This window comes from Rutilus rutilus, assembly GCF_951802725.1.
Source record: "Rutilus rutilus genome assembly, chromosome: 16".
Lineage (NCBI taxonomy): Eukaryota > Metazoa > Chordata > Actinopteri > Cypriniformes > Leuciscidae > Rutilus > Rutilus rutilus.
In genome coordinates, this window is record NC_140224.1 from 20,509,571 (window position 1) to 20,526,986 (window position 17,416).

At 37.8% G+C, this 17,416-nt stretch overlaps 1 protein-coding gene across 1 annotated transcript; it reads left to right on the forward strand.

Annotated features, from left to right (window-relative positions):
• Positions 1–5,984: 5,984 nt before the first annotated feature.
• Positions 5,985–15,820, forward strand: LOC311305649 (uncharacterized protein). The gene is made up of 7 exons (XM_084433460.1): positions 5,985–6,296; positions 10,017–10,167; positions 10,506–10,637; positions 11,518–11,613; positions 11,726–11,758; positions 11,907–12,048; positions 14,787–15,820. The coding sequence occupies exons 2-7, from the start codon at positions 10,029–10,031 to the stop codon at positions 14,893–14,895; spliced, it is 651 nt and encodes a 216-aa protein (XP_084289586.1). The 5' UTR covers positions 5,985–6,296; positions 10,017–10,028; the 3' UTR covers positions 14,896–15,820.
• The last annotated feature ends 1,596 nt before the right edge of the window (positions 15,821–17,416 follow it).

The window sequence follows — 17,416 nt, forward strand, 5'->3', positions numbered from 1 at the left end:
GTAATAATGTAAACATAATGAATGGTGACTGTAGAAAGCAAAAGCCGAATCCCGGGCATTTTGGGCGATCTCGAAATCCTGGCCAGACATGTCCTGGTTAAACAGGACGTATGGTCACCCTACCCTAGGTTGCAATTTGCCGAGAGTTACCCTTTAAGCCAAACTCCAGAGCCGGAATTCTATGTGACAACACATACTGCACATGGCGCTGCTCTGAATAAGGTCTACAGGGTTAGGGTTAGGATTGAGGTTTGGTTTGGTAATGTTATTACTACAGTAACTAAATGTAACAAGGACACTGTAAACACAGAAGTGGGCCGAAAGAGCAAGTAAACAATTTTGACAAGTGATCGTTCTCATCCTTATTAAAGGTGCTCTAAGCGATGTTGGGTGACGTCACATCTTGTTGACTCTCAAAGTATTGTCAAACAAAACGGAGGCTAGCTCTACCCTCCCTCCTCCTCATCCCCCCTACCCCCCTCCCTTCAGGTGCTTCCTGAAACAGTCACGAACCATTTAGAAAAACCAAACTGGATTTACCCACCTGTCCAGCAAAAACAGAGCCACCTGAATGTCGGATTGGAAGCCCTTCAGCCGGCGGAGTTCTCGCCACCTTTTGAACGCTTTTCCGATGTAAATTCGGAACTTTGCACGTTCCTTGTCCTTTTCCCTTTTCTTTGTTATTTGTTCATCGGAACGTCGTCTCTTTGGTCGTGTGTCTGCCATATCAAGATTCTCAAGAATATAAATTTTTAACGTTAGTCGTTGTCGTTGTCTAGGACATCTCTCCTCTAGCTAACTTCCCTCTTCATGCTTCTCTCTCCTCCACTCCCCACACCCCTCTTCATGTGCACGCGCACTAACCCCCCAACCGCAAATCATTCTTGTCGGTTATTGGCTGGAACACTGTTTGTTATGTTTCGTGGTCCAGGCTGGGCCAGTTTGTTTTTGTTGTAGTTTGTGGAGCCTGGGCTGTCTACAGAGACCGTGTTTTTTTTACAGTGTGTTCAGGGGACAGGCAGCTAGCGGATAGTGAGAAGATGTTTGCTGTATGTGACAAAAACAATTTGGCCAAAAAAAACGCGTGACCTTTAAAGGTGGTCACAATACATCTGATCTACCATCAGCGGCTAACTGGATCATGTTAACTACTCAAAGTCAGACAGAGCTGAAAAGACAGAAAACTGAAAGAGAACAAACATCTGCAGTATACGCTCTCATTATGCAAAACATATTAATAATAATAAGTATTACATTACATTTATGCAGAAAAGCTTTAATGCAAAGCAACTGACATGGCATTCAAGGCCTACATTGTTTTTAATCAATTCATGCATTAAACATGGCCCACCACAAAGAATGATACAATTTTATATATTTGCAAGAATATTTGCTTTATGACAGAATTTTTAAGAGAACATTTGGAAATAATTTACACTATACCGCTTTAAAAAGTTTGGGGTCGGTGAGATTTTTAAATGCTTTTGAACGAAGTCTCTTTATGCATGCCAAGGCTGCATTTATTTATGCAATAAAAACAGTAAAATTGTGACATATTCTTACAACTGAAAGTAACAATTTGCTGTTTTCTCATATTTTAAAACATTTCTGTGATTCATCAATTTTCACAAATCAAACCCATGACCCTGACCTTGCTAGCGCCATGCTCTGTTTTAGCCATAGGAAAAATTATATTAAATCTCAAGAGAGCATATGCTTGCTTAACACAGAGTCGGTTTACAGTAGCCTACGTCTGAGTGTGGGCTACAAATGAGTTTGTGTTTGGTCAGATGGGTGTAATGATCTATTGTCTCTCTCTCTGATTTGTCCGCTCTCTTCCTCCCCCATGTTCATACGCACACGTCCGTTCCCTTCTGCCCTCCTGGCTTCTGAGGGTTTGCGCCGACTCACTCGCTCGCAGCAGATTAGAACAACGTCACAGACAAATGAGCACAGATGCCTGACCAGCACGCGCTCACAGCACTGTCTGCAGTGATTCTGTCTGCCATCCGTCAGGCTGCAGACTATTCAACTCCAGAAACACAGAAACTAAAACAAGTTAAAGCTGCAGTCCGTAACTTTTTTGGGTTCAAAATTATCCAAAATAATTTTTTGAGCAAGTAACCAGTCAGTGTTCAAAACTATGTGCTTGCCTTAGCTCGATTAAAAACGGTAAGTTTGTAATAATGTTTTTAGTCCCAGTGGTACTGGTGGATTTCCGCGGGAAATTCGAGCATGTCTTTGCGTCATTACATCACATCTGTACACATAAAGAAGGTGTCTCGGCTAGTAGGCTATATTGCGTGTGAGGATGTTGGAGGTTGAGATTTATAGCCTTTTCTTACAGCACTTGATACAATTAAACGTATCAATTTGATGGCGGATCCAGAAAGGTTCAAACAACAATCACCGGCGACAACTGGAGATTCACCCATTGTAAAATGCGAAAGACTTCGGACTTCGGAGTTCGGAGTGGCTACAGAAAAAAAAGACTGCAACCGGGCCCATTGGAAAACAAGGAAACATATCGGAAGGGCTTTTGTAAGGTAAAAATTAGATTATATTTCAGTTTTAAATATGCATCTGATTACAGATATGTTTGTATTTCAAAGAGAAACCGGGAACATTTGTTTTATGAACTATACAGTTATCCGGACCACACCTATTTGGGTAGGGTTAGGATTAGGTTAACTGTATAGTACATTTACGTGTGGTCACGTGTGGTCCGGATAACCGTATAGTAGGCTACCTTTATTTGTTGCTATGACTATTAGAAATTAGATTGCACAGAAATGGAAACTGAACTACTGTAACAGGTAGCCCTAATACACCTTAAATGTTGTCACTCAAAGCTGTTTACATTAACAATTTGAGAAGTATAATTTGCACGTTTTAACGTGATATGATAAGCGATCGTTACATCAGCGCGATTTACTGCAATGCTTTTTTACCCTTAGTTGGTCAGAACAAAAGTGGATGTTACTTGTTCAGATGACATTTTCCGGTGAAAATTCTTATGTTGGTCAATGGTCATACTTCCAAAAAGTAGAATCTGTGATTGTGAATGACAGTATCCACACCGGCGCGGTGACTGACAGCCGCACATTCTCCTCAAAACATTAATTAATCCGCGCTGTGCAGTGCCGAGGCACAACCCACGTAAAGCTGATAATTCCGTGAATAACTGCAATTGCAGATTTCGAACAGAGATGGCGACAAAGAGGAAAAACTAAATTTATGGTTTAATAAAGTAAAATAAAGCCTGTAGTAAACATAGCTTGACGATACTTTGACGTTTTGTTCTACAACGCACAATGCACACACTCACACCCCAATTAAGCTACGTTTTCAAAAATGAACATAACTGCATCAAAATTAACGTTTTCTCTATGGGTCTGTGTAATTTACATTGTAGAACAAAACGTCAAAGTATAGTCAAGTTATGTTTACCACAGGCTTTATTTTACAAATAAAATAAAAAACTCCAAAGGAAAAGCGCGAAAGAACCAGCAGCGAATTGCGGAGAAACGGCTCCTCGAACAAGAAAAAATAGGGCTGTAGGCTAGGCTACTTGATTTAGTAAATTCCTAAATTCAGTCTGTTCATCATATAAAGTGATCGTGTCTCTTCAGAAAATTTTGGACTAAACCACTCAATTCATATGGATTCGTTTTACAATCGATCTCTTTATGAATTTTTGAAGCATCAAAGTGGTAGTTGCATAGCTGTCGACAGAAAGCTCTCAAACTTCATCGAAGATCTTCATTTGTGTTCCGAAGATGAACCAAAGTCTTACGGGTTTGCATTGACTTGAGGGTGAGTAATTAATGAAAGAATTTTCATTTCTGAGTGAACAATCCCTTTAAGCCTAATCCCAGAATAAAATGCATTTTTGAGCTGTTTTAACTGAAAGCAGCTTTCGCTGTCATATCTTAAAACATGACAGTGCCATTGTTTTGTCTCAAGATTCATTTGAACTAAGGTCTACTCCTGCCTTAATCTAAATCCTGTTTGTGAAGCCAGACAGAATAAAGACTGCAGCAACTTCGAGCAGTGCAACAATATTTGCATAATTTCTTTCTGTTCCTTTGCTCACTCCCACCCCTCCCCTCCCACCCCACTTCATCCCATTGCCTGTTCAAGCACCACCCCCCATACCCACCCCTGGTGATGTCATCATCCTAGATCACATTTAGCACATGTGCCTGCAGCAGGGGTCTGTCTGTGACATATTATGCAATTCTATAGATAGAACAGAGAAAGAGAGTTGAAATAATATGATAGATCCGAGGATAATAGGACAAAAGGAAGAGAAACGGTGGAGGTGGGGAGGAGGTTTAGACTGTTAATAATGGAGGGAGAAGGAAGGGTTATACAGGGGTTTACAGTGCCGTCTCATGTGTCAGGTCTTTCATTCCTAATCCCCACTCACGGCTCAACTCCAGCTGCTTCCTCTTAAACAGGAAGTGGATATCGATGTTTCACAGACATGCTCAATGAGCACCAATGGACATATGTTTGGAGTTTGGACACACACACACACACACACACACACACACACACACACATATCACACATCGACCGCCTGAACAGAGCTCACAATGACTCCATCATTGGGAATACAGAGTTTAATCAATTACTACCTTTCAATTCAGATCGATTCGCCTACTAGAAATATCCTCAACACTTTTGTTTATATCCTCAACAGGGTTACTATTGTTAAAACTATTAAAACTACCACTAAAACCATTTTTTAAAAAAACACAAACAAACACATTCATGTACTGAAAGCAAACAAACAATATATATATTCATGTATATACAATATATATTTCAGGCAACATTTCTTATACGTTTAAAGTTGAAGTAGGCCTAAAATAACTCAAAAAATCTAAACTTTACGTACAATTTGAACTAAAATGAAAATGATAACAGAAAATATAAAAATATTAACAAAAACTAATAATATATCAATGATACTAATCATAATAATAATATTCACTTAATATAATATTATTAATATGACTGCATTGACACCATTGTATGAGAATTGAACTGAACTGAGCTGGACGATGACAGCATTGTATTTTTCAGAGTTGATGTATAGATAAATGAACTAAATTAATAACTAATGATTTTTACAACGGAAATGAATCAACACTGAACTGACTTCAGCTGGACAATGACACTATTGACTATCTTTTACACCATCACTATTACACTATCTTCTAGAGCTTCTGTAGCCGAAACAAACTTTGTTGCATTATTTTCCTGTTATCACTGTAAACAATCTGTATTGTAAAAAGCACTATAGAAATAAAGGTGACTTGACTTGACAAAAATAACACTGCTTTAGACACATTTATCTAAACTAAGATAGTGAATCTGTCAAAACAATCAATAGCCGCTAAAGCAGATTTTATTTGTATATGGATTATACTTATTTTAATTATAATTCTTCAAGTTCACATTCAAAACCAAATTTGCAAATTCAAATGAAATCAGCAGTCCAGAACAGCTCTTTCACCACAGCCTTTACTCTGTCACTGTGAAAGTCTGACCTCTACAGGTGACCGACAGGAAAGAATGAATCAACTCTTTATTTTAGTCAACTTCTTTTGGAACACTTTTCAGTGAAGTGTGTCCTAATTAAAGGTAACAAGATGTCGATTAAAAAGCACCTGAAATAAATTGTAAAAATGAAACAATAATTTATGTTATGACCTAAGAATAAATGATGTGCTCGTGCTTTTTCATGGGTTTCCTCATCAATTCAAAATGCTTTTAAACCAGACACAGTCAAACAAACATATAAATCTATAAGGAAGAGCATATTCATGTTACAAGCATACCATTTAACCATTTAACCATTTACCATACACATACAAACCAGTTTACAGTCAGAACGTCACCCCTTACTGCATATTTGATTATGAAAATTCATTCAAACCAATATGAAAATCGTATCGTTGCTTGTAGCTCTCACAACAGAAACGGTGAAGGATAGGTGAATATTATCTGAACGATTGGATGTCATTTGCTGTGTAGCTTTCTGCAATATTTTTTATTTTTGTTATTTATGTCATCTGATATTATCACTGACATTCACACCAATATGAGGATGAAGGCATAAGGAGTCATGGGGAAATATTCAAAGACTGCAAAATGCTCCAGCATAAGGAGAACTGCTGAAGAAGGACTGAGAGAGGAATAAAAAAAAAAAACGGCTTCAACATTTCCAGGACTGGAGCTGGACTGTGACTCGCCAAAGAAACACAATATCCTATTGCCTACAGGTAATGTGATGTGCCCAACATTTAGATATTAATATCAATGTTTTTTATTTATCATTTAAATGTGCTTATGTCCATCATAAACGGTGCCTGGTACTGAAAACTGAACATGAAATATATGAAGACTTCTGAAGTGCCATCTGAAATTTTCTTTTAAAATGATCATTTTTATCAAGCTCGTATATTTAAGCTCAGTAATTTCACTTTAATGACAATTAATAGGTAATTTCCATTGCCATTAAAGTCAAATAACTGAACATAAATATATAAGCTTGATAAAAATGATCATTCTAGAAGAAAATTTCAGATGGCACTTAGAGGCTTTTGCATCTGAACTCTTCATATACACATACTGTTTGTACAATGTAATGACGCACACAAATGCCTAAACACCTTGTTGCTTTATAAAAAAAAGTGAAAATTACATCAATATCTAAGGTTTTTTTTATTTTTTTTATTTTTTTTTTTTATTCAGTGCAACATGTAAACAATATATATATTCACTTTCACAATCCTGGCAAATTTAAAAATGTGCATTTATAATATTTAAGTAACAGATTTCATAAAAATGTAATCACAAAATGTTCTAATTTCTTCAAAGATTAAAAAAAAAAGTCTGTCTGCTGCAGATTAAAGGGACATTGACATTTCCGGTAAGCATGATTATGATCAACAGAACGTCAATTGACTAAAAATAGCAACCATGTATTACATAGAAGATCAAAATGTTGATTGCATATTTTTGCCCTTTACTGTACATTCTTGAGCAGCGGTGAAGTGAAGGCAATGATGAGAAAGCTTGGGTTGCATACTTCAGATATGATCTATATCACACAACCGCAAAGAATTCAAAGGAATTTGGCCGGGAAATGTTTGTGGCATATTTGTTTGGCAAAAGCAAATTTTCACTGAATAAAATATCACTTTAGATTCCAAAGTCTTGTAGGCTGTATGTGTGTAGTTAAATATATATTTAAAGGTGCATTAAGCAACTTTTCATGTAAAAAATACCCGTTTTTCTAACCCATACATGCTTAAACAATTGCCTGATGGGCTGAATGAGCCCTTCTATGATCACTGCGATTGCCTCTATAATCCTGTACAGTAAAATAAATAAGAGGGATTCGGGTCGGAATCGACTGGGCGAGCGTGACGTCATGCGCGTTCATGCTCACCTGGCTATGTCTGGCAGGTTTGTGTATTCGCCGCCATTATCCGCATCAGCGAAGACAACTCAAGCGACTTTTGCAAAAGTAGAAGATGGATTCAAAGAGACCGGCTTCTAGTTCATCCCAAACCCCAACGCAAACTCCATGTAACCGCGTGCACTACTCTGGTTGCAGTTTCGCGTGTCGCCAGAAGGGGGCATAGTTCTGCAAAAACTCAGAGACTTGCGCAATGCACCTTTAAGTGAACTATCACTACCACATCTGAGACAGCAATATTTAATAAATCAGAGGTTATATTTTTAACATTTTAGTATTAATATTAATATTAAAGTTTGAAAATGTGTGGATTTCTGCATTGATTATTAGCGCTGCACGATCAATCGATTTATATCACTATGTGCGATGTCAAGTATAGGGATAGTTGATCTGTACGGACAAGGCACCAAGGTTCGAAATGCACGTTATTCTTGGGTTAATTGCAAAGTTTAACCATCATGTTGTGAAAGTTTATCATTTGCACATGGTTTAGGTCCATTCAAGCCATTTAAAACCATCGGAGCGCAAGAAGACATGAAAGAAAACTCATTTCGGGACTCAGTATTCGGTATTCTTCCACCTCTATTTCTGCTTGAACGGACAAACACACGCAAAATAATATTAAAATACCCGTCTCAGCAAGTATCCTCGTAAACACAGTCACATATGGCTTACGTGAACGGAAACAAATGAGAAAGAAAACGGATGCGTATCAATATATTGGATTAAGAGCCTTAAAGTGACAGCAGCCTAATAAACCTGCTGCTGTCTGTCATTAAAGTCCAACTGAAATCAAAATGGACCCTATTTACTTTGTTAGCGCATATTACTAGTCTTGTGGTGAACAATTAATCCGTGCAAGTTAAAACACGGAAAAAAATGTTTTGGCTTCGTAATCTTTAATCAAAATCTGAAAATGCCCCTCCTCTCTGCCTTGGAGGACCTTCCCTGATGACGTATGCTTGACGGCTTGGGTTGAGAAACGCTTAACCACTCCCCTCAAATCGTTAGTCTGCTATGAGCAGAGATGGAGAGGAGGAGCACTAGAGTAAAACCCTGCCCTCTGTTCAATATTCCTTTTCACTGGGAAATACGTCACAGCACTGGAGAAAAGTCGTTTGCAACTTCCGGTTCACGCGGACTTTAATGTTAATCAAAAATCACTTTTGTTGCGTTAACAAAGATGAATTGTTTAATTAATACAGTGAAGACTATGCAGTGTTATTTTACATTTGATTATTCAATGAATACTGAAAAACTTAAAGCACTGTTTATTTCATTTGTATCTTTATTGCATTTATCTCATGGTTGTACTTTGTTTTTTATTTTCTACACAGACGCACTTTTCTACAAAATCACCTCATCATTCTAGAATGATTATTTCTTTCCATATAGAGCTTTTCCAATTATCTGGTGAAACTGTTTTCAAATTGTAATATAGCCTATATATAGCAGAAAAACTAAATCGCAATGTCAGTTTTTTAAAATATCGTGCAGCCCTAGTAATTACTCATAAAATGCAATATGATCTTAAAGACAAACGCAATCTGACTTACTAATACACACAAACAGACATTGGGTGATTATTCACAATACAGGGTGGAGAAAATAAGTGAACCAAAAGTAACCTCCAAAAGGTAAATTGGAGTAAATTAAGGAGATGAGATTGGAAGTGTTGGTCACGCAGGTGCCCTGCCATTTAAATAAAGGCACAAAAAAAGGTTACTAATAAATCTGTTCTCAAGAAAGATTGGCTAGTGCTTAACACAGAACCCTAAAACACAAAGCTACAAAAGCTTTTCTAAAGACCTGGGAGTTCATAAATCCCTGTCAACAAATGTGGAAAATTCTGGACTGTTGCTTCGCTCCCCAGGAGTGGGAATCCTGAAAAGATCACTAAGAACATAATGAACAATCCTGAAAGAGGTGAGAAAGAATCCAAGGACAACAGCAAAAGACCTTCAGAAACTCTACAAACTTCTATAGTCATTGTTCATGAGTCCAACAACATCAGAAAAAACACTGAAAGGACAACACATAGGAAACCACTGCAGTCTAAAGCAGGTGTGTCTCAAGTTTGGCACCTGGATATTCCACAATGCTTCTGGGAAAATGTTCTTTGGACTTGAAAGATGTGGAGATGAAAGCTGAACTTTTTGGCAAAAATACACAACCCTTTTTTTAGAGGAAAAAAGTGTTTGAAGGAGGATTTTCTGCTGAAGAAGGATCCTCAAGTTCCTAAATTCAAGGGTTCACTTACTTAACAATTGTGTTAATAGTATAGTCATATTGTGTTTGTCAACAAGCGTGACTTAAATTAAAATCAGACCACTTTTTTTTGGGGAGTAAACAATGCAGAAATCTAGATCATTTTAAATGGCTTGCTAATCTATTATTGCGGCTGCAAATCCACAGAAGGCTGCAAATGAAGAACAGTTGGACTCTGTGGTCGTTCTCTTATGTCAAAATGTAAATATGTACAAATTAGATTGTAAAACAGATGTAATTTGGCCTGCAGGGAGGCAATACTATGACCACAGTGCTGCCACAGGGCACTGAACAGGATGAAGAAACCACAGACCTGTGGAACATCCTCTTCAGACGACAACACCTCCAAAACCGGCTTCAGTTTCTACAGGAGATCCAAAAGAAGAACTCCAAAATAGAAGGTAACTCTTTAGAAAGAATGTTGATGACGAAGAAACGACTGACCTTTAAATAATAACAATAAATTGGACCTTGATTAGTTTGATCAATGGGAAAATTACTGGAGGTATTCAGAATAGGAACATCAACATGTGGCTTTTTCCCTGCGCAATAAAACATGCAAACAATGGAGTGCAATTACTCGTTCTCTCTTAATACTAAAGGAGCTGCACCTTTGCCAGGAAATGAGCATTCAAATTGCAATGAATTCACCCTTGTTATTCATCTACACTTACATTTGACTAGTTAGTAAAAACAAAAATTTGGTTGTTTTACTTTTCTTCTTTTTTTTTGCTTTTAGGAAACCTTGCAAACGAAGAGGGCCCTTCAGAACTGGACAAAATAGAGGAGGAGTTGAAGTTACTGGAGCTAAAACAGAAGGATCTTGTTCGGAAAAGAAGCCAACGTTTCACAACACAGATCACAGACAATGGCATGTGTCTCTAGATGACTAAAAATAAAGTTAAAAACAGAAAGGCAGAAACAAGCTTGTGCAAAATCTCATGATTTCTTATATTCATATACATATTCAGAACATTGGACATTTTAATGAAACAGTATGCTTTTAAAGGGATAGTTCACCCAAAAATTAAATTTCTGTCAGTAATTACTCACCCTCATGTTGTTGTTCAAACCCCGTAAGACTTTCGTTCATCTTCGGAACACAAATTAAGATATTTTTGATGAAATCTGAGAGCTGTCTCACTCCTTCATAGGCTGCTATGGGATCGAAACTTGCTACTTGTTGTACGTCAGAACGTAGGCTCACTATTGGCCCGCATCACCACACATGACCAGCGTCGGCCAATAGTGAGCCTACGTTCTGACGTACAACACAGAAGCGCTGCACTGTTACACTGCGTGAACTCACTCTGAGGCCCACACAGAAGAAAATGAATAGTTGAATAAAGTTTTTTTTTTTTTTTTGTCACTTGATAAACTTATGGTTGAGCCACTGTATTCACTTGGACTATTTTACCGATGTCTTTACTAACTTTTCTGGGCCGGCAAGTTTCGATCCCATAGAAGCCTATGGAGGAGTGAGACAGCTCTCAGATTTCATCAAAAATATCTTAATTTGTGTTGCGAAGATGAACGAAAGTGTTACGGGGTTGGAGCAACATGAGGGTGAGTAATTACTGACAGAATTTTCATTTTTGGGTGAACTAACCCTTTAAGAAAAAAAAAAGGTACACTAGATACACAAAAATCATTATGTTACTATTTCTTTTATGGATCATTTCCAGTCATTAGTATGCAAATGTAACGTTATTTATCTTGTGTTCTCTTGTATGGTATACTCTCTGTGACAGATCCGATTCAGACTCCAGTCCAAGGACTCTACATTCTTCCCATTTCTCCAACAGAAATGATGTCTCCTGTCATTGCTCTGCAAGTGGAAAAAACAGGTAAAATAATATGTTGCAAATGTAACATGAATTATTTTGTATGATATACTCACTATGTCAGATGGAAAAGCTCCAAAATCCACAAACTACATTCTTACCATTTCACCTACAGGAACTATTTCCTCTATCAATGAAGAAAACACAGGTAAGAAAATACATTTATGTTGCACAATCTTCACAACTGACACGTTGCAGGGCAAATACCTCTTGACAAATGTCTTGGATTAAGATGGCCATAGAATTTGTTTGCATATGGTGAAAAATAACAGAATTAACGTGTTTCGCTTTCCCAGAGACCACAGTAAACCTTGACGATGTCACCTTGTCTCCTGCCAAAGTGAAATGCCCTTCTTGCCATAAGACTGTCACCACTGAGATTCGCTATAAAGTGGGCAGTAATGCCTTCCTCTTTTGCTGTCTCTTATCTGTGGTGGGGTGAGTATCTACTCTACAGTGAAGAATCAATCCCTGACCGAGCAAGAGCGCTGTTGTTCCGAATATAGCAAGTAATAACAGTCGTGTTGATATTCAGAGTAACAGCACGACTGCAAATGTAATATAGTTTTAATGTAAGGTAATAACTCACGTTTTATTCAGGTTTGCCAGTTCATGTCTATTTTTGCTCCGTCAATGGAAATAGTCAGACAGGGGGAAAAAAACACAGCAGAAGTAAACGTTGTGCATCACATCGCCGACGCAGAGCAACACAAACAGGCTGAATTAATGTTTTTATCCAAATCGAGTGGATGATTCAACGACTCACTCATAAACAGTGTCACTTAAAGGGATACTCCACTTTTTTCGGAAATATGCTCATTTTACAACTCCCCCAGAGTTAAACAGTTGAGTTTTACCGTTTTAGAATCCATTCAGCCGATCTCCGGGTCTGACGGTACCACTTTTAGCATAGCTTAGCATAGATCATTGATTCAGACGAGTCCAGTAGCATTTCTTTCAAAATGACCAAAGAGTTTCAATATTTTTCCTATTTAAAACTTGACTCTTCTGTAGTTAAACCGTGTACTAAGATCGACGGAAAATGAAAAGTTGCGATTTTCTAAGCCTATATGGCTAGGAACTACTCTCATTCCGGCGTAATAATCAAGGAACTGTGCGGCCGTACCATGGGTGCAGCAGGCGTAGTGATATGACGCAGCGCCTGAAAATAGGTCTAATAGGTTAGACAAACTTAGTCCCGGTCACGTTGGAAGAAGTTACCGAGCTGGGGACTATTTTTAGGCGCTGCGTCATATCACTACGCCTGCTGCACCCATGGTACGGCCGCACAGTTCCTTGATTATTACGCAGGAATGAGAGTAGTTCCTAGCCATATAGGCTTAGAAAATCACAACTTTTCATTTTCCGTCGATCTTAGTACACGGTTTAACTACAGAAGAGTCAAGTTTTAAATAGGAAAAATATTGAAACTCTTTGGTCATTTTGAAAGAAATGCTACTGGACTCGTCTGAATCAATGATCTATGCTAAGCTATGCTAAAAGTGGTACCGTCAGACCCGGAGATCGGCTGAATGGATTCTTAAACGGTAAAACTCAACTGTTTAACTCTGGGGGAGTTGTAAAATGAGCATATTTCCGAAAAAAGTGGAGTATCCCTTTAAAGGCAGGGTAGGCAGGTTTTTTCTAAAAAACTTTCCCCCAAATTTGTTTAAACTGTCTTTATATACCAATACATAATTCAAATGTAAGTACTCTGAAAAGGAGAGTATAAAAATCGAGTGTCTACAATAAACACAGCTACTTATTTCCATTCGGAACGAATGAAATGATTGGCCGGGCGACTGTCACTCTCCCTCGCACCCCTGCTGCTACAGGAGCTGCCCACATGCGCGCACCCATTTGACTCGAGGAGGGGAAGAGGCACGGAAGCTAGGAAGAATCACAATTATGGCAGAGAAAGAGCAGTCAAAATTCCCAGTACCTGCATATACAGTCAGTATTCGAAAAAGGCTATGACCAAAAAGTCTTTAGATAAAGCAAGAAGTCAGACGAGAGTCAACATCGGCGTGGCTTTCCAGCGGTGGCGACAACTGAGGGACCTCAAGGGTCATAATGCTAAAGTTAGGTATTTTATTGCATGTGATTCTGACATGATGTCACTACATGCACTGCGCTCCTCTCCGCTCGGCGCTGGCAAACACGTCCTCCTCCAGCTGAGCGGTCCGCATCGCGCGTTCATGTGTTTTGGGGGCGTGGCTTTGGAAGGAGCCCAGAAGGGAGGGGGTGGGAGTGAATGGAATAAGTAGCTGTGTTTATTGCAGCCCAGAGAGGACTACAGACACTCGATTTTTATACTCTCTTTTTCAGAGTACTTACATTTTAATTATGTATTGGTATATAAAGACAGTTTAAACAAATTTGGGAAAAAGTTTTTTAGAAAAAACCTGCCTACCCTGCCTTTAAAGGAATAGTTCACCCAAAAATGAAAATTGTGTCATCACTCCCTCATGTTGTTTCAAACCTATGTGACTTACTTTCTTCTGTGGAAAACAAAAGAAAAAATGTTGTTAAAAATCTGGGTAACTAAACAGACAATTCTTAAAATAATGTTTCACAAAATGAAGATGTTCAAAGAGATTTGTAAAGACATGAGGGTGAGTAAATGAGGACAGAATTTTCATTTCTTTTCACTATCCCTTTAATTTGTTGCTGAATGAATCAGTTTTTCTTGAACAAATCGATCTGATGCATGATTCAACGACTTATTTGTCACCACTTACTTATGTATCAATGTAACCAGCAGAAAGAATTATGAAAAATCCCCATCACTGATGATGGACAGACTGACAGTCGGTCCGGAACGCAAACACAGACAAGCAGAGTGATACAAAGTAAAATAGTGCGGTTTCTAAAGCTATCAAAGCCTTGTTTACTGTAATCACATGACTTTTGCAGTTTGATACAAGCTCCGAACACTGATCTGGCTCCGAAACAGTAGTTCGAAACACAAACTGTGTGAATCTGATTCAAGAACCAATACTCTTGTTGTTATTCCTCACATGTACAAGTTGTTTTGTTCATTATTGAATAACTGTTCTTCATCATTCAAGGAGTTCCTCTCTAGTGGATCTGCTAAGCAGGCAATTTAACAAAATTTCTACAATGCCAGAATAGTAAAGAACATTTTCATTGTCCTTTTTTTGTTTCTGGCCCAGGTGTCTGGCCGGATGTTGCCTGATCCCCTTCTGTATGAATCGCTTCAAAGATGTCGCCCACATGTGTCCGTCCTGCCACAAAGACATCTGTGCAGTACATAGGCTTTGAGCATAATGTTCCTGATCTGTGATACCGTGACTGTAAAGACATCAGAAGAGCCTGAGCACAAGACACTGTCAGGGCTGTTTGAGCCTGTTTTTGAGAGAAAGGGATTTTTATATCTATTCTATTGACAGAATTGTTTGGGAAGTCAATGTAGGCTTTGAGATGTGGCGAAACTATACAAATGAATTCAGCCGTAGTCAAGCAATTAATAACTGTGCTAATGGCCACCAGTCATTTGTATTAACCTCTTCCAATAGACATGCTTTTAGGGTGATATAGTCAGTCAGGAGTATGGAAGAAGTACACAAGTTGTGTAGCATATTGGCTCATTTTGAGTCAGGTATGACCAAATCAATGTTTTTTTAACCACTCAAGACTCATTCCTAAAGATTGAAACAGAGTTGTTTGCTATTATATAGTTGAATGGGTTAAACTTAGTGTGAATCGCTTTAACCAGTTGAAAAGATTCATTAATCAATTGAACATCACTATCATGCCTTGGAGTGGGTCTTTATTTCTTCATTTCATTTTTTTTTAAATGTAGTGCATTAAAAATTTCCCCAAAATTAAAATACTCCTAAAGTACCAATATTTGAAATATATACAGGCATGAACAATGTGGACAGTAACAATGATCTGGATAACAATCCAAGCCCTTGAGACATTAGATGTTTATCAACCTAATGTCTTTTTTAACAGCATAATATATTCAAATAGAAATGGTCTTAATATATCACTAGTTTTCATTTATGTAATAGTCAGCTAAATGAGCCTTAAGGACAGTTATAGGAAATATATTGTATTAAATGTCACTTTTTTTTGTACATGAAACTTTCTAAATACATAAAGGAAGACCCTAAGAGTCCAATTACAATTTGAAAAGATGTGTCAGCCTATATATTCAGAATAGAAAACCATATCTTGTGGCAAATAAACAATAACAGACACAGTTTCTGCATGTCATTCCTCTGATATATTTAAGAGACTCTAAAACATCCTTTATGACAGTATTTTCACAATACATACATTTTCATTGACACGTGATGGCGTATATACTCATATCTTTAAAACGATTCACAAAATATAGCTCATGGATGCGCCAGACATGTATAAAAATATGTATTACATCCATTAAAATATATACACAATGTGCAAAACATATGGCATACAAATGATGATTGATCTCCCGCATTGGAGGATGTTCAAAAGGCGGCGGGAAATATCGCCCAGTGTCATCACCACTGATACATAATATACATTTAATATTTGATAAAGAGCATGACATCTAGATGAGTCCAGCAGACGTTGTTGAAAATGAGGAACTAGGAATCCTAAATCTACATGAAGCTTGACAGGAGCTGAGCTTTGACATCCTAAATGGCAAAAACACAAGCCACGGGTTTCTAGATCTCAGCCGCAACAGGCGTCCATGCAAATAGACGGTGTAAAACTGAAGTGAAGCTCTGACATCTCATCTACTGCATATACTGTATACAATACAGCACTGTATATAAAATGCAAGTTATTGCTTTACTCTCCAACTGCACTATTAAACAGAAGAAGGGACACTTGTATTGACTTCATCTCTAACCTTTTTACAATCAACTAAATTCAATACAGATAAAAAAAAACAATAATCACCTACAATAACCTAAAAAGTTTGGGATCAGTAAGATTTTTCAATGTTTTTCAAAGAGGTATCCTCTGCTCACAGGAGTTGCATTTATCTGATCAGCCTTTACTGTAATAATATTTCACAATATTACTATTTTAAATCACTTTAAGTGATGGCAAAGTAGCATTACTCCAGTCTTCAGTGTCACCGATCCTTCAGGATATGATAATCATTCTAATGATTTGGCATTATCATCAAAGTTAAAAACAGTTGTGCTGATTAATATTTTTGAGGATTTTTTCAGGATTCTTTGATGAGCAGAAAGTTCAAAAGAACAGCATTTACAGACCCTTTCCAAAAAATTTGAAAAGTTTATTTATTTCCATAATTCCATTCAAAACGTTAAACAGATATAGATTATAGATTCAGCGCCCACAACTTAAACGATTTCAAGTATTTAGTTGTTTATTTGTACATAATTTGGGCTTCCAGCTCATAAAACCCACGAAAACAGGATGTCAAAAAATTTGATTATTACATGAACTCACGCAGTAATTACACAGTGATGCCATGGTCATTGAACCAGGTTTTGGTTCTTTTGGCAGTGTGGGCAGGTGCAAATCCTGCTGGAAAATGAAGGAAGCATGAAGTGCTCTGAAAATGTCCTGGTAGACGGCTGCGTTGAGTGGACAGCACAGTGGACCAACACCAGCCGATGACCAACACAGACTGTGGAAACTTCACACTGGACTTCAAGCATCTTGGATTGTGTGCCTCTCCATTCTTCCTCCAGACTCTGGGACCTTGGTTTCCAAATGAGATGCAAAATTTGCTCTCATCAGAAAAGAGGACTTTGGTCCACTGTGCTTTATTAAATCCAGAGTCAACGCAGCCGTCTACCAGGACTTT